The 23707-nt window shown below is 38.8% G+C and overlaps 4 protein-coding genes across 5 annotated transcripts; all 4 read right to left on the bottom strand.

Annotated features, from left to right (window-relative positions):
- Positions 1 to 765: 765 nt before the first annotated feature.
- Positions 766 to 1695, bottom strand: LOC118712638 (olfactory receptor 4C16-like). Its single transcript, XM_036426566.1, has one exon. The coding sequence runs from the start codon at positions 1693 to 1695 to the stop codon at positions 766 to 768; it is 930 nt and encodes a 309-aa protein (XP_036282459.1).
- Positions 1696 to 6375: 4680 nt separating this feature from the next.
- On the bottom strand, positions 6376 to 7305 carry LOC118712639 (olfactory receptor 4C16-like). The gene has a single exon (XM_036426567.1). It carries the CDS (start codon positions 7303 to 7305, stop codon positions 6376 to 6378), a length of 930 nt encoding a protein of 309 aa, XP_036282460.1.
- Positions 7306 to 11983: 4678 nt separating this feature from the next.
- On the bottom strand, positions 11984 to 12958 carry LOC118712637 (olfactory receptor 4C16-like). Its single transcript, XM_036426565.2, has one exon. The coding sequence runs from the start codon at positions 12911 to 12913 to the stop codon at positions 11984 to 11986; it is 930 nt and encodes a 309-aa protein (XP_036282458.1). The 5' UTR covers positions 12914 to 12958.
- A 5074-nt stretch (positions 12959 to 18032) lies between these two features.
- Positions 18033 to 22527, bottom strand: LOC118712641 (olfactory receptor 4C11-like). 2 transcript variants are annotated; one of them, XM_036426569.1, is made up of 3 exons: positions 21620 to 22527; positions 19412 to 19434; positions 18033 to 18055 (listed from the first exon to the last, which is right to left on the bottom strand). In XM_036426569.1, exons 1-3 carry the CDS (start codon positions 22525 to 22527, stop codon positions 18033 to 18035), a joined length of 954 nt encoding a protein of 317 aa, XP_036282462.1. The 2 variants fall into 2 exon arrangements, with proteins under 2 accessions (XP_036282462.1, XP_036282463.1); XM_036426570.1 differs by lacking the exons at positions 18033 to 18055; positions 19412 to 19434 and having other exon boundaries at positions 21616 to 22527.
- Positions 22528 to 23707: the final 1180 nt, after the last annotated feature.

The following is a 23707-nucleotide window of genomic DNA, read 5'->3' as shown; positions in this document are numbered from 1 at the left end:
AACCAATGAATGCATAAATAAACGGAACAACAAATGTGTTTTCTGTATCTCTTTTCATCTTTCTCTAAATCAATAAATAAAAATAAAAATCTATATTAATAATATAGGAATATGCAAATTGTCCAGGATGCCATCACAATAACAGTAATGATCAACAGGTTGCCTGGGGCAATAAGGTCAGCAAGGGGGTTAGTGAGAGATGACCAATGACTGAACAGCAGGCTGCATGGAGCAACCAGGACAGCAGGGGGGAATAGTCTGGGGAGACGAGGCTAGTAGAGGGACAGTTGGGGGTGACCAGGCAGACAAGGAGGGAGTTAGGGGGAACCAAACCAGCAGAGGGGGGTAGTTGGGGGCAACCAGGCCACCAGGCAGAGGTGGATAGGAGTGATCAGGCAGGCAGGCAGGTGAGCAATAAGGAACCAGCAGTCCCAAATTATGAGAGGAATGTCCAACTGCTGGGATTGGGCCTAAACCAGCAGTTGGACATCCCCTGAGGGGTCCCAGATTGGAGAGGATGTAGGCTGGGCTGAGAGGACCCCCTCCCATGCACGAATTATGTTCACTGGGCCTCTAGTATACAAATAAATATAACTGACTTGACACCACCTGGTATATGTGTGCACAATGCCTTTCTTCCTGAAGAAACTAATTCTAATGCCCCAAGTTAGCATTATATTAAGTCCACAACAAGAAGATAATATTCTCTATGCATTTCTTCTAGATCAGTCCAAACTATGAAGAAAAATTTGCAAGTTACATTCATTATTTGTCATCAGAGATGAGCTTCTTGCTCCAGAACTTCCTCATGGCATTTTTCACCTCCGCATTCCTCAGAGTATATATCAAAGGGTTGAGCAAAGGTGTTCCAAGTGTATAAAACACAGCTATCATCTTATCCATGGGGTACGTGGTTGCAGGGCGGGTGTATATAAAAATGCAAGGACCAAAGAACAAGATGACCACGATGATGTGGGAGACACAGGTGGAGAGGGCTTTTCTCCTGCCTTCGGCACTGTGGTTTCTCAGAGAATGCAAGATGATCACATAGGAGAACATCAGCATGACAAAACTCACTGTACAAATGGCCCCACTGTTGGACACCAAGAGAAGATTGATCACATAGGTGTCTGTACAAGCAAGTTGCAACAAGGGCTGCAAGTCACATAAATAGTGATCAATTATATTGGGACCACAGAAAGGTAAACTCAAGGCCAGAAAAACCTGAGCTAAAGAATGCACACAGGACCCCACCCAGGCCACAGCCACCAACACGCCACAGACCCGCGGACTCATGATGGTCATGTAGTGTAGGGGTTTACAGATAGCCACATAGCGGTCAAGGGCCATGAGGATCAGGATGAAGATCTCCAGGCAGCCAAAGAAATGGAATGAAAAGACTTGGACTATGCACTCATTGAAGGAGATAGTAGTATTTGTCAAAAGGGCATCCACAATCATTCTAGGAGCTATGGAGGTAGAGAAGCAGGTATCAGATAAGGACAAGTGGAAAAGGAAGAAGTACATTGGACTCTCAAGTGTCCGGCTGGTCTTGATAGCAGTAATAATCAGAAAGTTCCCCAGCAATGTCCCCAAATAGAAAAGCAAGAAAGTCGCAAACACTATTTTCTTCCTAACAGGATCCTGGGTCAACCCAAGCAGAATGAACTCAGTCACATTATTATTCAGATGCATGATTTCATGAAAGAGGACAAGGGTGGGTGTGAAATATTTTATCTGCAAAAATAAAAATGATAAAGGAATAAATTCATGACATAATATGTGATTTTATGAAATATCTCAAGAAAAATAAATATTCCTCATCATGGACATTGTAGCTGTGGTTTCTTATTATGTCATCTCAACTCTTTGAGTCTGAATTGGTAATGACTACTTTATAGGGTCCATGTGAGTATCATATAAACTTGTGAATTTTGTACCTTCATACAGTACCCTTCAAATACAATTCTCCAGCGGCAGTCTTTGGTGATCATTTTGTGAAAAAGAAAGTTCTCTTTCTAGTTCTCTAAAAGTTCGCTTTGCAGCCTTTCTTATATTATTACATACTGCGTTGAAACTCAGTTATGTGTATAATTCCTTCAGCTTCCTCTCTGGAATGAAAATCTTTGGAAACTACATATTCTCAGGATTATATTCTCCATCATGCAAACCCAGTGTCTTGTGCCATGTAGGTGCTTAGAGTGTGATTGTTTTAGTACTATTATAATTACAAAACACATTCATATCAATAATCTAATGTTGGCCTCCTTCTACCTATTATGTGAAGTAGACAGATAAACATGCTCCCAACTTATAAACAATTTTTTTAAAAAACCTGAGATTAACTTTAAATAAGTTAGTAAGTCAGCTCCATACCTTGGAGCAGAATAGCTCACACAGCCAAGTAAGACTTGGGGATTTGGATACCTAAAAAGGATTACCTTAAGCATTTGACATTGTTTACAAGAATCCTTGGACTTGAAAGAATGAAAAGAAGAGCTATGACACTGTTGCTATCTTCCCGACATTGATGTTCGTTTTAGTGCTTGTCTGTGTTGATTTTCACATTCACTATTTCCAAAGATGCATTAACACCTTTCATCATTGGGTTCTGAAAAGAACTTGTAACAAAAATTGGTAAAAATTATCTGGAGGCAACATTGCACTAGCAAAATAGCACATCTTCTAATAACTTACCTGAATTTTCCAAGCAAGTTTAGCCAACTTTAGAATAACTAAGTATGTTGAAACTATAAAAAATAAAAAATGAAAAATAAATAAAATAAAAAATGTGTTAGGTTGCAGATAATGAGGAAGAGCTTACAGGGAATAAATGGGGAAAGGTGGACAATAGATGAGGGTGGAACACAAAGTGTGAAGTCTTTTCATCCTAAAAGTCCGTATTTATTGCAGAAGCCACAGTGAGGATCAGTATTTTCCTTAAAGACTCTCTCTTAAACTACCCAACCCTCCCTGACTCAGTTCTACTGAACTTCTATCTTAGGGATAACCCCTATACTCATTTTATTTCTATCAAAATTTAACATTCTCTGTGGGAAAACTAATACATTGTACCAAAATTCTTTATCCCTCAAAATTACAGATTAAAGAATGACTAAGTCTCTCTCCCATGTTTATGACACATTACTTTTAACCTTCATTATAGTTTTTAACCTTCACAGTGTCCTGGTTTCTCTAAACTTTCCATGAGAAGCAGTTGTTCAGCTTTTCAAACTAAATCCCAAATGCACATCATCTGCAAATATGTTCTTATGATACTGTATTAGCAGCATATGAAGCATAATCATTCCAGACTGTGCTTTACATTCTTCCATTTAAAGGAGATGGAAGAGGTAGCATTCTCTATCACCTATGTTAGGACCGATACCTCTATTAACAGTTTCTCTAACTTCTAACATATTCTCCTATAATTTGTAATACCCATAATGAAGATGTATCTTTCTCAGCTACTGAATATGAAAAGCATTTTAAACTTTTTTGCACTCTGCCATCAGAAAAAACTTTAATAAACCTTAAGGCATGGAATTCACTTTTCTCCCCCCACACAATAATGGCTTTTCACAGACCGAGTGCTCATAAAACATTTGTTGGATTCAAAGGTTGTTTTATACTAAAATTTATTTTCATCCTATTCATTTACTACATTAACAATAAACTTTTTAAAACATTTTTTCTTTTCCTGTCTCAGAAGAAGTAGGAGCAGTATAAGACATATAGAAATATATTTTCAAATCATGTTGGATTGTTCTGTAATAATACTCCCTTGACTATAGAGATGTCAATCATCTGTCACTTACCTGTTAGAACACTCTAAATCAGGGTCAAGTATGTTCATCCCCTTTGGAAAGCAGGAAGAAGAAACAACAGTGACTTAGGTGAAAGAGGAAGTAGAATGTTAAGTAACTACTCTGCTCCAGTTGAGTGACCTTAGCTGTGTCCCTCCATGCATTGGGAGACAAAAACTCTTGTTAATCTTACCATTTGCACATATAATCCACAGAAGGCAGTGTGGTGCCTGAAGTCAGAGGTTCAATTTTTAACCAATTTATCTGTATCCTATTTGAATTAAAGATTTAGAACACTAAAATAGACTGGTGTCCTGTGAGAGGAAGAGAGTTTCTTTAAAGCAGAAAGACTTTCCCTTATGCATTCGATAGTATTAAAATATGTGACCTAGAAAGTTAAGTTTGAGGTATATGATTATGCCTCTATTAATAAGAAGTATATATATTTAATAATAATGTTTCCATCTATATCTACATACCTACGTTAATTAAAGGAGATTTTCAGAGGTTAGGAAAGCCATGAAAATAATGATTCTTAGAGTATTACATGGTATCATAAAGTTCTTCGATCTCCAAAGTTTAGCCTGAGCTCAAAAGCCTAGTCAAGTAAAATAAGATCTTCTGTGTGAGAAATGATCATGAGCTGTATCATCTTTACTCTTTATTGATTTGTTACCCCACTATATATAGAGATGAACTTCTAGAATCTTGAGCCCCAAGTGGATCTGATATCTCCCAATGGCAGACCTTGTCTACAGGTACTTTTACCTATAAGAAATTACTTAGAAGTGAAGAACAAAAAAAAGATGGCCTAATTAAAGACAGATTTAACTCTATATTTAATAACCCAATTTAATAACACAATAGGAACATGTGGGGGAAGGGGAGATGAGTAGGTGAGCACAGAAGATTCTTAGAGCAGTGAAACTACTCTGTATGACACTATAATGATAGATGTGTGTCATTATATACTAGTATTTGTCCAAACCCATAGAATGTATAGCACCAAGAGAGACCTCTAAGGTAAAGTATGAACTTGGATGATTATGAGGTGCCATGTGGGCTCACTAAGGGTAACTAATGTATCACTCTGGTAGGGGACATTGATGATGGGGGAAGGCTATTCAGCTGGCGTGGGGGTGTGGGGGGCACCATAGGGTATATGGAAAAATCTCTGTACCTCCTGCTCAAGTTTGCTGATCAAATTAAAAATGCTCTAAAACATAAAGTCTTCCATTACAAAATACAATATAATTTATTAGCTGATGTATAGATTTTTACACACATATGCCAAATATTTCTCTAAGGTGTAATTTTTGGGGCATCATAAGCTATATTTAGGTGAGGACAATGATGTATTCTTTAGGTCAGCCTTAGTTGCAGATTCCTTGGACTCCAGCCCTGCCTTTGGCTGAGGAAGCAGGGAAGGGAAAAGTGTATTCCCTGACGTACATGGGAAACTGTGGTCAGCACCACCTTCCAACATGGTCTCTTGGTCTCCGAGGCTGATGCAACACTTTAATTATGTAGAATGCTTGGTGCCAAAACCACTTCCACACTAACAGGTACTTTTGTCTATCCATTCCCTAATGATAACTTCTAGCAGCCAGTGGTTCTTGGTCAGAAGCTTTGGCAATAAATCTTACCATTGAGCTACTGAAAATGACTCCTACTAGCAGACACAATTCCCCAACATAGTGAGAGAATTCTCTAAAGACATTACATCAGCCACCTTGAATGGCTCTCATCATTGATGTTTCTATCTTTTTCTCCCTCTCAAATGAATAAAAATATGTATTTTTTAAAACAATCAACCAATGAATGCATAAATAAATGGAACAACAAATCTGTTTTCTGTATCTCTTTTCATCTTTCTGTAAATCAATAAATAAAAATCTATACTAATAATATAGAAATATGCAAATTGTCCAGGATGCCATCACAAAAGCAGTAATGACCAGCAGGCTGCCTGGGGCGACAAGGCCGGCAGAGGGGTTAGTGAGAGATGGCCAAAGGACTGAATAGCAGGCTGCATGGAGCAACCAGGACAGCAGTGGGGAATAGTTTGGGGAGACCAGGCTGGTGGAGGGACAGTTGGGGGTGACCAGGCAGGCAGGGAGGCAGTTAGGGGGGACAAGGCCAGCAGAGGGGGGCAGTTGGGGGCAATCAGGCCAGCAAGCAGAGGTGGTTAGGGGTGATCAGGCAGGCAGGCAGGTGAGCAGTTAGGAACCAGCAGTCCCAAATTATGAGAGGAATGTCCAACTGCTGCGATTGGGCCTAAATCAGCAGTTGGACATCCCCTGAGGGGTCCCAGATCGGAGAGGATGCAGGCGAAGCTGAAGGGATCCCCCATGCACAAATTTTGTGCACTGGGCCTCTACTATATAAATAAATATAACTGACATGACACCACCTGGTATATGTGTGCACATTGCCTTTCTTCCTGAAGAAACTAATTCTAATCCCCCAAGTCAGCATTATATGAAGTCCACAACAAGGAGATAATATTCTCTACACATTTCATCTAGATCAGTCCAAACTATGAAGAAAAATTTGCAAGTTACATTCATCATTTGTCATCGAAGACGAGTTTCTTGCTCCAGAACTTCCTCATGGCATTTTTCACCTCCGCATTCCTCAGAGTATATATCAAAGGGTTGAGCAAAGGTGTTCCAAGTGTATAAAACACAGCTATCATCTTATCCATGGGGTACGTAGTTGCAGGGCGGGTGTATATAAAAATGCAAGGACCAAAGGACAAGATGACCACGATGATGTGGGAGACACAGGTGGAGAGGGCTTTTCTCCTGCCTTCGGCACTGTGGTTTCTCAGAGAATGCAAGATGATCACATAGGAGAACATCAACATGACAAAACTCACTGTACAAATGGCCCCACTGTTGGACACCAAGAGAAGATTGATCACATAGGTGTCTGTACAAGCAAGTTGCAACAAGGGCTGCAAATCACAAAAATAGTGATCAATTACATTGGGACCACAAAAAGGTAAACTCAAGACCAGAAAAACCTGAGCTAAAGAATGCACACAGGACCCCACCCAGGCCACAGCCACCAACATGCCACAGACCCGTGGACTCATGATGGTCATGTAGTGTAAGGGTTTACAGATAGCCACATAGCGGTCAAGGGCCATGAGGATCAGAATGAAGATCTCCAGGCAGCCAAAGAAATGGGATGAAAAGACTTGGACTATGCACTCATTGAAGGAGATAGTAGTATTTGTCAAAAGGGCATCCACAATCATTCTAGGGGCTATGGAAGTAGAGAGGCAGGTATCAGATAAGGACAAGTGGAAAAGGAAGAAGTACATTGGACTCCCAAGTGTCCGGCTGGTCTTGATAGCAGTAATAATCAGAAAGTTCCCCAGCAACGTTCTCAAATAGAAAAGCAAGAAAGTGGCAAACACTATTTTCTTCCTTACAGGATCCTGGGTCAACCCAAGCAGAATGAACTCAGTCACATTATTATTCAGATGCATGACTTCATGAAAGAGGACAAGGGTGGGTGTGAAATATTTTATCTGCAAAAATAAAAATGATAAAGGAATAAATTCATGACATAATATGTGATTTTATGAAATATCTCAAGAAAAATAAATATTCCTCATCATGGACATTGTAGCCGTTTTTTTTTATTATTATTATGTCATCTCAACTCTTCTAGCCTGAATTGGTAATGACTACTTTATAGGGTCCATGTGAGTATCATATAAACTTGTGAATTTTGTACCTTCATACAGTACCCTTCAAATACAATTCTCCAGCGGCAGTCTTTGGTGATCATTTTGTGAAAAAGAAAGTTCTCTTTCTAGTTCTCTAAAAGTTCGCTTTGCAGCCTTTCTTATATTATTACATACTGTGTTGAAACTCAGTTATGTGTATAATTCCTTTAGCTTCCTCTCTGGAATAAAAATCTTTGGAAACTACATATTCTCAGGATTATATTCTCCATCATGCCAAACCCAGTGTCTTGTGCCATGTAGGTGCTTAGAGTGTGATTGTTTTAGTACTATTATAATTAAAAAACACATTCATGTCAATAATCTAATGTTGGCCTCCTTCTACCTATTATGTGAAGTAGACAGATAAACATGCTCCCAACTTATAAATAATTTTTTTAAAAAACCTGAGATTAACTTTAAATAAGTTAGTAAGTCAGCTCCATACCTTGGAGCAGAATAGCTCACACAGCCAAGTAAGACTTGGGGATTTGGACACCTAAAAAAGATTACCTTAAGCATTTGACGTTGTTTACAAGAATCCTTGGACTTGAAAGAATGAAAAGGAGAGCTTTGACACTGTTGCTATCTTCCCGACATTGATGTTCGTTTTAGTGCTTGTCTGTGTTGATTTTCACATTCACTATTTCCAAAGATGCATTAACACCTTTCATCATTGGGTTCTGAAAGGAACTTGTAACAAAAATTGGTAAAAATTATCTGGAGGCAACACTGCACTAGCAAAATAGCACATCTTCTAATAACTTACCTGAATTTTCCAAGCAAGTTTAGCCAACTTTAGAACAACTAAGTATGTTGAAACTATAAAAAATAAAAAATGAAAAATACATAAAATAAAAAATGTGTTAGGTTGCAGATAATGAGGAAGAGCTTACAGGGAATAAATGGGGAAAGGTGGACAATAGATGAGGGTGGAACACAAAGTGTGAAGTCTTTTCATCCTACAAGTCCGTATTTATTGCAGAGGCCACAGTGAGGATCAGTATTTTCCTTAAAGACTCTCTCTTAAACTACCCAACCCTCCCTGACTCACTTCCACTGAACTTCTATCTTAGGGATAACCCCTATACTCATTTTATTTCTATCAAAATTTAACATTCTCTGTGGGAAAACTAATACATTGTACCAAAATTCTTTATCCCTCAAAATTACAGATTAAAGAATGACTAAGTCTCTCTCCCATGCTTATGACACATTACTTTTAACCTTCATTATAGTTTTTAACCTTCCCATTGTCCTGGTTTCTCTAAACTTTCCATGAGAAGCAGTTGTTCAGCTTTTCAAACTAAATCCCAAATGCACATCATCTGCAAATATGTTCTTATGATACTGTATTAGCAGCATATGAAGCATAATCATTCCAGACTGTGCTTTACAATCTTCCATTTAAAGGAGATGGAAGAGGTAGCATTCTCTATCACCTATGTTAGGACCGATACCTCTATTAACAGTTTCTCTAACTTCTAACATATTCTCCTATAATTTGTAATACCCATAATGAGGATGTATCTTGCTCAGCTACTGAATATGAAAAGCATTGTAAACTTTTCTGCACTCTGCCATCACAAGAAACTTTAATAAACTTTAAGGCATGGAATTCACTTTTCTCTCCCCACACAATAATGGCTTTTCACAGACCGAGTGCTCATAAAACATTTGTTGGATTCAAAGGTTGTTTTATACTAAAATTTATTTTCATCCTATTTTTTTACTACATTAACAATAAACTTTTTAAAACATTTTTTCTTTTCCTGTCTCAGAAGAAGTAGGAGCAGTATAAGACATATAGAAATATATTTTCAAATCATGTTGGATTGTTCTGTAATAATACTCCCTTGACTATAGAGATGTCAATCATCTGTCACTTACCTGTTAGAACACTCTAAATCAGGGTCAAGTATGTTCATCCCCTTTGGAAAGCAGGAAGAAGAAACAACAGTGACTTAGGTGAAAGAGGAAGTAGAATGTTAAGTAACTACTCTGCTCCAGTTGAGTGACCTTAGCTGTGTCCCTCCATGCATTGGGAGACAAAAACTCTTGTTAATCTTACCATTTGCACATATAATCCACAGAAGGCAGTGTGGTGCCTGAAGTCAGAGGTTCAATTTTTAACCAATTTATCTGTATCCTATTTGAATTAAAGATTTAGAACACTAAAATAGACTGGTGTCCTGTGAGAGGAAGAGAGTTTCCTTAAAGCAGAAAGACTTTCCCTTATGCATTCGATAGTATTAAAATATGTGACCTAGAAAGTTAAGTTTGAGGTATATGATTATGCCTCTATTAATAAGAAGTATATATATTTAATAATAATGTTTCCATCTATAACTACATACCTACGTTAATTAAAGGAGATTTTCAGAGGTTAGGAAAGCCATGAAAATAATGATTCTTAGAGTATTACATGGTATCATAAAGTTCTTCGATCCCCAAAGTTTAGCCTGAGCTCAAAAGCCTAGTCAAGTAAAATAAGATCTTCTGTGTGAGAAATTATCATGAGCTATATAATCTTTACTCTTTATTGATTTGTTACCCCACTATATATAGAGATGAACTTCTAGAATCTTGAGCCCCAAGTGGATCTGATATCTCCCAATGGCAGACCTTGTCTACAGGTACTTTTACCTATAAGAAATTACTTAGAAGTGAAGAACTAAAAAAAGATGGCCTAATTAAAGACAGATTTAACTCTATATTGTAATTTAATAACACAATATGAACATGTGGGGGGAGGGGAGATAAGTAGGTGAACACAGAAGATTCTTAGAGTAGTGAAACTACTCTGTATGACACTATAATGATGGATGTGTGTCATTATATACTAGTATTTGTCCAAACCCATAGAATGTATAGCACCAAGAGAGACCTCTAAGGTAAAGTATGAACTTGGATGATTATGAGGTGCCATGTGGGCTCACTAAGGGTAACTAATGTATCACTCTGGTAGGGGACACTGATGATGGGGGAAGGCTATTCAGCTGGCGGTGGGGGGGAGGGGCACCATAGGGTATATGGAAAAATCTCTGTACCTCCTGCTCAAGTTTGCTGATCAAATTAAAAATTCTCTAAAACATAAAGTCTTCCATTACAAAATACAATATTATTTATTAGCTGATGTATAGATTTTTACACACATATGCCAAATATTTCTCTAAGGTGTACTTTTGGGGCATCATAAGTTATATTTAGGTGAGGACAATGATGTATTCTTTAGGTCAGCCTTAGTTACAGATTCCTTGGACTCCAGCCCTGCCTTTGGCTGAGGAAGCAGGGAAGGGAAAAGTGTATTCCCTGACGTACATGGGAAACTGTGGTCAGCACCACCTTCCAACATGGTCTCTTGGTCTCCGAGGCTGATGCAACACTTTAATTATGTAGAATGCTTGGTGCCAAAACCACTTCCACACTAACAGGTACTTTTGTCTATCCATTCCCTAATGATAACTTCTAGCAGCCAGTGGTTCTTGGTCAGAAGCTTTGGCAATAAATCTTACCATTGAGCTACTGAAAATGACTCCTACTAGCAGACACAATTCCCCAACATAGTGAGAGAATTCTCTAAAGACATTACATCAGCCACCTTGAATGGCTCTCATCATTGATGTTTCTATCTTTTTCTCCCTCTCAAATGAATAAAAATATGTATTTTTTAAAACAATCAACCAATGAATGCATAAATAAATGGAACAACAAATCTGTTTTCTGTATCTCTTTTCATCTTTCTGTAAATCAATAAATAAAAATCTATACTAATAATATAGGAATATGCAAATTGTCCAGGATGCCATCACAAAAGCAGTAATGACCAGCAGGCTGCCTGGGGCGACAAGGCTGGCAGAGGGGTTAGTGAGAGATGGCCAAAGGACTGAACAGCAGGCTGCATGGAGCAACCAGGACAGCAGTGGGGAATAGTTTGGGGAGACCAGGCTGGTGGAGGGACAGTTGGGGGTGACCAGGCAGGCAGGGAGGCAGTTAGGGGAGACAAGGCCAGCAGAGGGGGGCAGTTGAGGGCAATCAGGCCAGCAAGCAGAGGTGGTTAGGGGTGATCAGGCAGGCAGGCAGGTGAGCAGTTAGGAACCAGCAGTCCCGGATTGTGAGAGGAATGTCCAACTGCTGGGATTGGGCCTAAACCAGCAGTTGGACATCCCCTGAGGGGTCCCAGATTGGAGAGGATGCAGGCGAAGCTGAAGGGATCCCCCAGGCACAAATTTTGTGCACTGGGCCTCTAGTATATAAATAAATATAACTAACTTGACACCACCTGGTATATGTGTGCACATTGCCTTTCTTCCTGAAGAAACTAATTCTAATCCCCCAAGTCAGCATTATATGAAGTCCACAACAAGGAGATAATATTCTCTACACATTTCATCTAGATCAGTCCAAACTATGAAGAAAAATTTGCAAGTTACATTCATCATTTGTCATCGAAGACGAGCTTCTTGCTCCAGAACTTCCTCATGGCATTTTTCACTTCCACATTCCTCAGAGTATATATCAAAGGGTTAAGCAAAGGTGTTCCAAGTGTATAAAACACAGCTATCATCTTATCCATGGGGTAGGTGGTTACAGGGCGGGTGTATATAAAAATGCAAGGACCAAAGAACAAGATGACCACGATGATGTGGGAGACACAGGTGGAGAGGGCTTTTCTCCTGCCTTCAGCACTGTGGTTTCTCAGAGAATGCAAGATGATCACATAGGAGAACATCAGCATGACAAAACTCACTGTACAAATGGCCCCACTGTTGGACACCAAGAGAAGATTGATCACATAGGTGTCTGTACAAGCAAGTTGCAACAAGGGCTGCAAATCACAAAAATAGTGATCAATTACATTGGGACCACAAAAAGGTAAACTCAAGGCCAGAAAAACCTGAGCTAAAGAATGCACACAGGACCCCACCCAGGCCACAGCCACCAACACGCCACAGACTCGTGGACTCATGATGGTCATGTAGTGTAGGGGTTTACAGATAGCCACATAGCGGTCAAGGGCCATGAGGATCAGAATGAAGATCTCCAGGCAGCCAAAGAAATGGGATGAAAAGACTTGGACTATACACTCATTGAATGAGATAGTAGTATTCGTCAAAAGGGCATCCACAATCATTCTAGGGGCTATGGAGGTAGAGAAGCAGGTATCAGATAAGGACAAGTGGAAAAGGAAGAAGTACATTGGACTCCCAAGTGTCCGGCTGGTCTTGATAGCAGTAATAATCAGAAAGTTCCCCAGCAATGTCCCCATATAGAAAAGCAAGAAAGTGGCAAACACTATTTTCTTCCTAACAGGATCCTGGGTCAACCCAAGCAGAATGAACTCAGTCACATTATTATTCAGATGCATGATTTCATGAAAGAGGACAAGGGTGAGTGTGAAATATTTTATCTGCAAAAATAAAAATGATAAAGGAATAAATTCATGACATAATATGTGATTTTATGAAATATCTCAAGAAAAATAAATATTCCTCATCATGGACATTGTAGCTGTGGTTTCTTATTATGTCATCTCAACTCTTTGAGCCTGAGTTGGTAATGACTACTTTATAGGGTCCTTATTAGTCTCAAATAATGAGTCTCAAATAAGCTTGTGAATTTTGTACCTTCATACAGTGTCCTTCAAATACAACTCTCCAGCAGCAGCCTTATGTGATCATTTTGTGACAAAAAAAAAATTCTCTTTCCAGTTCTCTAAAAGTTCACTTTGAAGCTTTTCTTATATTATTACATACTGAGCTGAAATTCAGTTATATGTGTAATTCCTTTAGCTTCCTCTTTGGGATAAGAATCTTTAGAAATTACACATTCTTGGCATTATAATCTCTATCATGCCAAACCTAATGTCTTGTGCCATGTAGGTGCTTAGAGTGTTTTTACATTGAACTTTCTCTATTACCCCTTACAATATCATATCTGATTGTTTTAGTACTATTATAATTACAAAACACATCCATATCATTAATCTAATGTGGCATCCTTCTATTATGTATAGTAGACAGATAAACATGCTCCCAACTTATAAATAATTTTTTTAAAAAACCTGAGATCAACTTTAAATATGTTACCCTGTTTCCCCGAAAATAAGACAGTGTCTTATATTAATTTTTGCTCCCAAAGATGCGCTAGGTCTTATTTTCAGGGGATGTCTTATTTTTCCATGAAGAAGAATAGGGTACACATTTATTGTTAAATGAAAATAAAGGAAATTTATTACCTGTATACAGTACGGTAGTATGGTAGGTGTCAACACAAACCAGACAAACTGTGAATCCTACAGTATCAAGAATTTACTCATTTATTCAATGACAATCATGTCATCATCTTCTGGAACATCATCATAACAATCCAATTCCTGAATTTCCTGGTGAATTTCTTGTGACTCCATTTCTTTCAGAATCAGTGGACCAAATCTCTCATGTTTAGCCTGGGGGGTGGGGGGCTTATTTTCGGGGGATGCCTTATATTTCACTCAGAAGGAAACCTGTAAGTAGGTCTTATTTACGGAGATGTCTTATTTTCAGGGAGACACAGTAGTAAGTCAGCTCCATACCCTGGAGCAGAATAGCTGACACAGCCAAGTAAGACTTGGGGATTTGGACGCCTAGAAAGGATTACCTACCTTAAGCATTTGACATTGTTTGCATGAATCCTTGACCTTGAAAGAATGCAAGGAGAGCTTTGTCACTGTTCCTATCTTCCTGACACTGCTGTTCCTTTTAGTGCTTGTCTGTGTTGATGACCACATTCACTATTTCCAGAGGTGCATTAACACCTTTCATCATTGGGTTCCGAAAGGAACTTATAACAAAAATAAGTAACAATGATCTGGAAGCAACACTGCACTAGCAAAATAGCACATCTAATAACTTACCTGAACTTTCCAAGCTAGTTTAGCCAACCTTAAAATAACTAAGTATGTTGAAACTATGATAAAAAGACAACATGTTGGGTTGAAGATAATGAGGAAGAACTTAAAGGAAGTAAGGGGGAAAGGGTGGAGAATAGATGAGGGTAGAACACAGAGTGGTAAGTGGATCTTTTCATCCTCATAATAAGTTTTTATTGCAGAGGCCACAGTGAGAATCAGTATTTTGCTTAAAGACTCTCTGTCAAACTATTCAACCCTCCCTGAGTCAGTTCTACTGAAATTCTATCTTAGGGAGAATCCCATACTCATTTTATTTCTATGAAAAATTTAGCATTCTGTGTGGGAAAATTAATAGATTGTACCAAAATTCTTTATCCCTCAAAATTACAGATTAAAGAATGACAGTTTTTGACACATTACTTTTCACCTTCATTATAGTTTTTAACCTTCATATTGTCCTGGCTTCTCTAAACTTTCCATGAGAAGCAGTTGTTCAGCTTTTCAAACTAAATCCCAAATGCAGATCAACTGCAAATATGTTCTTATAATACTGTATTAGCAGCATATGAAGCATAATAATTCCAGGCTGTGATTTACAATCTTCCATTTAAAGGAGATGGAAGAGGTAGCATTCTTAGGCTCCTACCTCTGTTAACAGTTTCTCTAACTTCTAACTAGAAATATTCTCCTCTAACTTGTAATACCCATAATGAGGATGTATCTTGCTCAGCTACTGAATATGAAAAGCATTGTAAACTTTTTTGCACTCTGCCATCACAAGAAACTTTAATAAACCTTAAGGCATGGAATTCACTTTTCTCCCCCCACACAATAATGGCTTTTCACAGACCGAGTGCTCATAAAACATTTGTTGGATTCAAAAGGTTGTTTTATACCAAAACTTATTTTCATCCTATTTATTTACTACATTAACAATAAACTTTTTAAAACACTTTTTTTTCTTTTTCTGTCTCAGAGGAAGTAGGAGCAGTATAAGACATATAGAAATATATTTTCAAATCATGTTGGATTGTTCTGTAATAATACTCCCCTGACTATAGAGATGTAAATCATCTGTCACTTACCTGTTAGAACACTCTAAATCAGGGTCAAGTATGTTCATCCCCTTTGGAAGGCAGGAAGAAGAAACAACAGTGACTTAGGTGAAAGAGGAAGTAGAATGTTAAGTAACTACTCTGCTCCCATTGAGTGACCTTAGCTGTCCCTCCATGCATTGGGAGACAAAAACTCTTCTTGATCCTATCATTTATTTGCACATATAATCCAGGGAAGGCAGAGTGGTGCCTGAAGCCATAGGTTCAATTATTCCCAATTTATCTGTATCCTATTTGGAAAAAAAATTTAGAACACTAAAATGGACTGGTGTCCTGTGAGAGGAAGAGAGTTTCTTTAAAGCAGAAAGACTTTCCTTTATGCATTCAATAGTATTAAAATGTGTGACCTTGAAAGTTAGGTCACATATTAGTAGAGGTATATGATTATGCCTCTATTAATAAGAAGTATATTTATAATAATGTTTCCATCTATATCTACATACCTATGTCAATTAAAGGTGATTTTCAGAGGCTAGGAAAGCCATGAAAGTAAAGGATCTTAGACTATTACATGATACCATAAAGTTCTTCATTCCCTTAAGTTTAGCCTGAGCTCAAAAGCCTAGCCAAGTAAAATAAGATCTTCTGTGTGGGAAATGATCATGAGATGTATCATCTTTACTCTCTTATTGATTTGTTACTCCCCTATATATACATGAACTTCCAGAATTTTGAGCCCCAAGTGGATTTGGTATCTTCCAATGGCAGACCTTGTCTGCAGGTACTTTTGCCTGTAAGAAATTACTTAGAAGTGAAGAACTAAAAAAAGATGGCCTAATTAAAGACAGATTTACCTTAACCCTATATTGTAATTTAATAACCCAATATGAACTTGTGGGGGGAGGAGAGATGAATAGGTGAGCACAGAAGATTCTTAGAACAGTGAAACTACTCTGTATGACACTATAATATAATGATGGATGTGTGTCATTATACACTAGAATGTATAGCACCAAACTCATAGAATGTATAGCACCAAGAGAGACCTCTAAGGTAAAGTATGAACTTGGATGATTAGGAGTTGCCATGTGAGCTCACTAAGGGTAACTAATGTATCACTCTGGTAGGGGACATTGATGACAGGGGGAGGCTATTCAGCTGGAGGGGGGTGGGGGGCATAGGGTATATGGAAAATCTCTGTACCTGCTGCTCAATTTTGCTGCTCAACTTAAAAATTCTCTAAAACATAAAGTCTTCCATTAAAAAATACTATATGACTTATTAGCTGATGTATAGACTTTTACACACATATGCCAAATATTTCTCTAAGGTGTAATTTTGGGGGGTTGTGAGCTATATTGAGGTGATGAGTGGTGCTGTATTTTTTTATGTATTTTTTAGGTCAGCCTTAGTTACAGCTGCCTTTGGACTCCAGCCCTGTCTTTGGCTCAGGAAGCAGGGAAGGGAAAAGTGTATTCACTGACGTACATGGGAAACTGGGGTCAGCATCACCTTCCAACATGGTCTCTTGGTCTCCGAGGCTGATGCACCACTTTAATTATGTAGAATGCTTGGTGCCAAAACCACTTCCACACTAACAGGTACTTTTGTCTACCCACTCCCCAGTGATAACTTCTAGCAGCCAGTGGTTCTTAGCAAGAAACTTTGGCAATAAATCTTACCATTGAGCTACTGAAAATGGCTTCTATTAGCAAACACAATTCCTCAACATTTTGAGAGAATTCTCTGAAGATATTACATCAGCCACCTTGAATGGCATCTTTGTCTCCAGTACCCTGTCCATCACAAACTGTGGCTGAGGCCTCTTTCCTTTTCTCTCCATCCATGAGTGCATGCCAACACTCTGCCCTCCCACAGAGCATCTTCCTAAGATCACGGTCCTCTCCCTTCCTCATTCTGAGCATGAGCACAGCACACACTTAACATTCAAAACTGTGGGTCCCTCTGGTTTCCATTGTTTATATAAATGGCACATAAGGGTACCTTGTCAATGTGTGGACAGTTGTTTCTCAAATTTGAGTATCTTGCAGAGGCTTTTAATATGCTGTGAAGGTCAGCTTTGACCTTGGTGTTCAGCCAAATTTATACACTGAGTGGCCAGATTATTATAATCTCTAAATATCTAATATATATTAGAGTCCCAGTGCATGGGTGGGGTCCTGGCCAGGGCGAGGGAACTTGGGCAGTTAGCTAGCCTGCCTGCTGGTCAAACTCCTGTTCGAGGGGACAATTTGCATATTAGTCTTTTATTATATAGGATATACTCTGAGTGGCCAGATTATTATGCTTTCAGAGATCATAATAATCTGGCCACTCCATTTATATCAGCCTAAACTTCAGCATTTAAAAGGCTAAAGAGCCCAATGCCTACATTAGGGTCATTTCTGACATCTCTGCCTGTCAGGGATATGATGGCATAGGTTATAGTCATATCCCATCTGCAATTCCACAGTCCATGTGTCCTGTTCTAAAGTGAATAAAGGATGATTAGGATGGTTAGTGATAAAGGACCACATATGCTAGAGGATTATTTCCACCTTTCCTTTTATCTTTAAAATCCCAATACCTTCTCTCTCCTCATTCTCGACCAATCTCTTTCTACTTCAAAAGACACCTTGAAGCAATCAGAAAAGAATTTTTACAAACTTGCATCACATACTTTGCCCACCCTCCCGCATTTGTGGCCTCATATTCAGACTCCCTGCCTGCTGTGGTAGAATCTTGATCCCTATAAGTTAGCTGTTCTGTGACCTAAAAGCAACACTCCTCTTGGAAAAGTTGCTATGGAGAGAATTCTCCCCTCTCTGCAGAAGAGAGATTATTTAACTTGAGCATCACCTCATTAGATCAACTACTTTTGCCATTAATTTTCCCCTTCATAGTAAAATATGTTGGAAGAATTTTATACTTCTTATTTATTATACTAGAAGCCCAGTGCACCATTGGGGTCCTTGCCCTGGCCTGTGGGATCAGGCCAAAACCAGCTTTCCAACATCCCCTGAGAGGTCCCAGATTGTGAGAGGGTGCAGGCCAGAACAAGGGGCCCCACTGGTGCACGGTCAGGGCTAGGGAGGGACACAGGAGTTTGGCCAGCTGGGGAGGAACTTCAGGAGGGCTCCAGGGCATGTCCGGCCTGTCTCGATCAGTTGGACCCCACAGCAAACTAACCTGCTGATCAGAGCATCTACACCTGGTGTTCAGTGCACATCTCAGCAACTGGTTGACTGGTCAACTGTCTGCTGCCTGGAGATCAATGCACATCATAGAAAGTGGTTGAGCAGACTTGGCATATCATTGCACAGTACACTTTGATTGGTTGAATGGATAACCAGATGGGACATGTAGGATATTAGGCTTTTATTAGGATTATTTTTCAATTATGGTTTGTATTCAACATTATTTTGTATGAGTTTCAGGTACACAGGACAGCAGATAGACATTCATATAAGTTACAATGTGTTCCCTCCTATAATTCAAGTACCCACCTAGCATCATAGGTAGTTACTACAATATTGATCCCCGCGTGTGTGCGTGTGTGTGTGTGTGTGTGTGTGTGTGTGTGTGTGTATGTGTGTGTGATGGAGGGGGATTTCAGAGTGCTATTCTGAGAACCTAGCATGTTCCTCCGTATTGCTCAGCCCCAGGGACTGAAAATCTAGGCAGGAAGAAAGATTGGCTGGCTTACAGGTGGCATCAAGTGAGGGTGTCTGGTGGACATCAGCCTACATCAGCAGTGTTACTACATGAATAGCATTCCTAGGGCAGAGATTCATGATCCTTTCCCTGAGGAATGCCATAGAGAAACCATAGGAGGTCTTCTAGGAACCAGCCCAATAGGGCCACTTGAAATTCCACGTACAGTATTTTGAAGATAAACACTGGCTTTCTAAGGTTCCACGTCCAGTATTTTGAAGATAAACACTGGCTTTCTAAGGACTAAGCAATCATAATCAATGTTTTCCAACTATGTCAATGGTACTAGAATTAAAAAAAAAAAACTACAAAAAGTTTCCAAAAGGACGGGGATTAAAAAGCTTTCAACATTTGCCAGGCAGCCCAGAAACAGTAAGCCATCTGTTAAGATACAAGGTCCAGTAAGAACTTTAGGTCCCCTGACTGCTCCTCCCTCCTTCTCTAATTGAGCCCACATCTAAAATCTAAGGCAATCTGGGCTCTGCATTATCTAATAATGAGAAGAAAGTTTCTGAAGCTCTCTGAGTTTTCATTTAGGCACAGATAAGTATTTCCTTACACCATAATACATTTGAAGGAATGATGAGAGATAAAAATTAAAGCTTTATTTTGAGTATGTCTTGGTTACTAAAGAACCAATTGCACTCAAATATAATATTCATACAAATAGATTCAACTGCTTTCAAAACAGAACTGTAAGACATAAAATTAGAAAAATTGTTCACTCGGAAGAAGTATTAAATTGCCACTTGTGAATATGGTATTGAGAGCCCTGACAAATGTCCCATTTGGTACTCAAATTATTTATTCTGCCACCGCTTGTTTAAACCTATTTGGAAGTTTTAGTGAACATAACATTTTGTCTTCAATTGAAGGAAATGCTTTACAGACTTATGAGTTAGTTCATTGTGTTCCTTTCTCTTTAACCCATATGACTAAAAAAATACTTTCTGATGCCAATTTGAGGATAATTATAAATTTGAGTGCTGAAATGGCATGGCAGTACTTGATTATGAGATTAGAAGATGGAGGTGGAGGTAGAGGTGGTGATGGTGAGTGTGAATTATACATATAAATTATGTTCTCAAAAATGAAAACACACATTTCATTTTTTAATTTCAATTACTGTTATATCTTTTTAAACATATTTTTTATTGATTTCAGAGAGGAAGGAAGAGGGAGAGAGAGATAGAAACATCACTGATGAGAGAGAATCACTGATGAGAGAGATTCATTGATCGACTGCCCCCTATTAGGATCAAGTCTGCAAACAGGGCATGTGCTCTTGATCTGTATTGACCTGGGACCCTTCAGTCATAGGCTGATACTCTGTCCACTGAGTCAAACTGGCTAGGGTGAAAATATGCATTTTAAAACATTCTTATATAAAACTAAAAGAGCAAAGTTAAGAAATAGTAGACCTGACTTTTGATCCCAGATTCTTCCAAAAAATCTGATTTTTTTTTTTAGTTTTTAGTTTTTAGATAGAAGAAGAAAAAATCTTCTTTCCTATCTTTCCTGGTACCCAAATAAGCTTAACAGCCCAGGAAGATCAATGATAGAGGAATATCTTGAGATTTCATTTTTTCTTTAAATATTCACATACTTAAAAAATGATACTCAAGAAGTAAGGAAGATAAAGCTCCTTCTCTCCCATCTGGACAAAATCTCCACTTTCCTTTCCTCTTTTCTCTCTATTCATCATACATTGCTCTCTGCCCTCCCTTTCCCCCATACTCTTCCTCTGCATATTCCTGCTGCCAAACTCTCCTACTGTCTCTTTCCCTCTTTGTGAAGACCCCAAAGAGCAACTGACTGGCTGGTATTGCCTATCTCATCCAAATATATATAACATTCCTTCTTGCTCACCACTCACAAAATTAACTTTGAGAGATTTCCCAGGGACAGTCTAGATTCTCACTGATGTTTCTAGCTTTCATTGGAGTTAGAGGGTTCACCAATGTAGATACCCCCAGGAAAGTAGGCTCAGGCACAGATTTCCAGAGCACCATTTTCTCAGACATGTTCTCCAATCTTCAGGTTGTCAAGACAGAAATCTTGACTCTGAAAGTGTCTAGATATTCATTAGGACAAGAATGAAACCTATATTTTAAAAAATGGTGCATACACACACAGACTTACTATAACATTAGTCAATACTTTTCTTTCTGAAGAAAAATTTGTATACGAAGCCAAATTACCTACTGAGTGTGGGCAGATGTTGATAGAATTCAACTAAGGATCATCGTAGATTGTTCAAAATAATTGTCAACTTTAAGTAGTAATCATATTCTAATGCAATTTTCTCAGATTTCTTAATTGTTTGTTTCCCAACAAGAATATTTTGCCTGTCATATCCATGAAACAAAACTAAGCTGTTAGGGCAGTATACATTAAAATCCCCATATATCATTTCCTCCACCATAATTTTTTCATGGCGTTTCTCACTTCTGCATTCCTCAATGTATAGATCAGAGGGTTGAGCAAGGGTGTCCCAATTGTATAAAACACAGCCACCATCTTGTCTATTGGAAATGTGGTCGGTGGGCGGGTGTATATGAATATACATGGGCCAAAAAATATGACAACCACAATAAAGTGGGAGGTGCATGTAGAAAGGGCTTTTTGCCTTCCTTCTGCGCTGTGGTTTCTCAGAGAGTACAAGATGACACCATAGGAGAGAAGCAGGATTATAAAGCTCACCATGCAAATGGCCCCACTATTAGAAACAACTAGCAAGTTTATCACATACGTGTCCATGCAGGCAAGTTTCAACAAGGGCTGCAAGTCACAGAAGTAGTGGTCAATCACATTTGGGCCACAGAAAGGCAGTTGCAAAGCTAGTACTATCTGTGCTGAGGAGTGGATACAGGATCCCACCCAGGCCAGAATCACCAGCACACCACAGACTCGATGGCTCATGATGGTGGTGTACTGCAAAGGCTTACAAATGGCGACGTAGCGATCAAAGGCCATGAGGAGGAGCACAAAGATCTCCATGCAGCCAAAGAAATGGGCTGCAAAGACCTGAGTCATGCACTCATTGTAGGAGATGGTCTTCTTCTGAGAAAGGGAGTTCACAATCAATCTGGGGGCTGTGGTTGTAGAGAAGCAGGCATCGGCAAAGGACAAATAGAACAGGAAGAAATACATGGGATTGTCAAGGGTCCTGCTTGTTTTGATAGTCACTACAATGAGAAAGTTCCCCATCAGTGTCGCAAGGTAAAGCATCAGGAAGACCCCAAATATTGCTTTCTGCTTTCCTGCATCCTGTGTCAACCCAAACAAAATGAACTCGATCACACTGTTATTCATCACCATACTAGTAGCTGAAGAAGGTAAGTTGCAGTTGACAAAAGTTTAATCTGCAGAGAGAAGAAAAGTAGTGTCATGTTGAAAAGATTAGTGAGCTGAACTCTGGATTCCTTGTTTCTGCTCCATCCTGTTACCTCCAACTGCCTTTAATCCCCCTTGAACCTTTGTAAGTCTGTGATGTCCAAGCCTCTCTCCGATCTACCTGTTGTTCACAAACTTACTACATTGGACCAAACTGTCTGCATTTGGGGAATAAAACAAATAAACATCCTTTAAAAAGTTTGATTCCTGAGAACTGCACAATTTGTACTTTCCTTGGGCAAGTGACTTAGTTACCTCTTTGAAATTTATCCTTCCTGTGAAAAAAATAGAGGGCAAATACTTGTCCTGCCTTATTCCAAGTTTTCCTAAAATTTAAAATGTAAATATAATATACCTATACACACACACACATAAACATGCATATTTCATGAATTAATACCAGTATATCTTATCTATGAGCTTTGAAATCTGATCAACACTATTCAAATATAATTATTTTTCAGTTCACTCATTTTTGTGTCCATTTTCCCAGAACTCTTTGGGACACTGGTCTTTTACTGATGCCTCTTGTGTAGAAGATGCCAGCTTCATTGACTGTCTAGATATAATAAATGTCTGGACAATTCTTTGAAGATGGCATAATTTGGGAAACTTTTTTTTCCGCTTTTTCTTTTCTTCTGTTAATCATCACCTTAGGATATTTTTTCCATGGATTTTTAAAGGGAGTGTAAGGGAGGAGGAGAGACGAGAGAGAAAACCATCAATGTGAGAGAGACGCACATCCTGACCCGGGCCAGGGATCCAGCCCATAACCTAGGTAGCAACCTAAGCACGTGCCCTTGACCAGAATAAAATCCAGGACCCTTCAGTCCACATGATGGTGCTTTATCCACTGAGCCAAATCAGCTAGGATGGGGAGCCACTTTTTATTTACTCTCTACTCTTAAACTTACCGCATTAAAATATTAAGCCTCTCTGCTGATGAATTTGACTTGTCATAAAATTTCTAATATGCCTATAATCTAGTGTTTTTAATTTTATATATTTTTCTTTACTCTGAATTTCCTTTGATAAAGAGTCCAGCCCTAGCTGGTTTGGCTCAATGGCTCTGACTTGTCACCTCTTTTCTTAAAGAAGTATCAGA

The sequence above is a fragment of the Pipistrellus kuhlii genome, unplaced genomic scaffold (genome assembly GCF_014108245.1).
Source record: "Pipistrellus kuhlii isolate mPipKuh1 unplaced genomic scaffold, mPipKuh1.p scaffold_m20_p_9, whole genome shotgun sequence".
NCBI classification, from domain to species: domain Eukaryota; kingdom Metazoa; phylum Chordata; class Mammalia; order Chiroptera; family Vespertilionidae; genus Pipistrellus; species Pipistrellus kuhlii.
The sequence above is the reverse complement of the archived record's forward strand: the minus strand, read 5'-3'. Positions and strand labels throughout refer to the sequence as shown.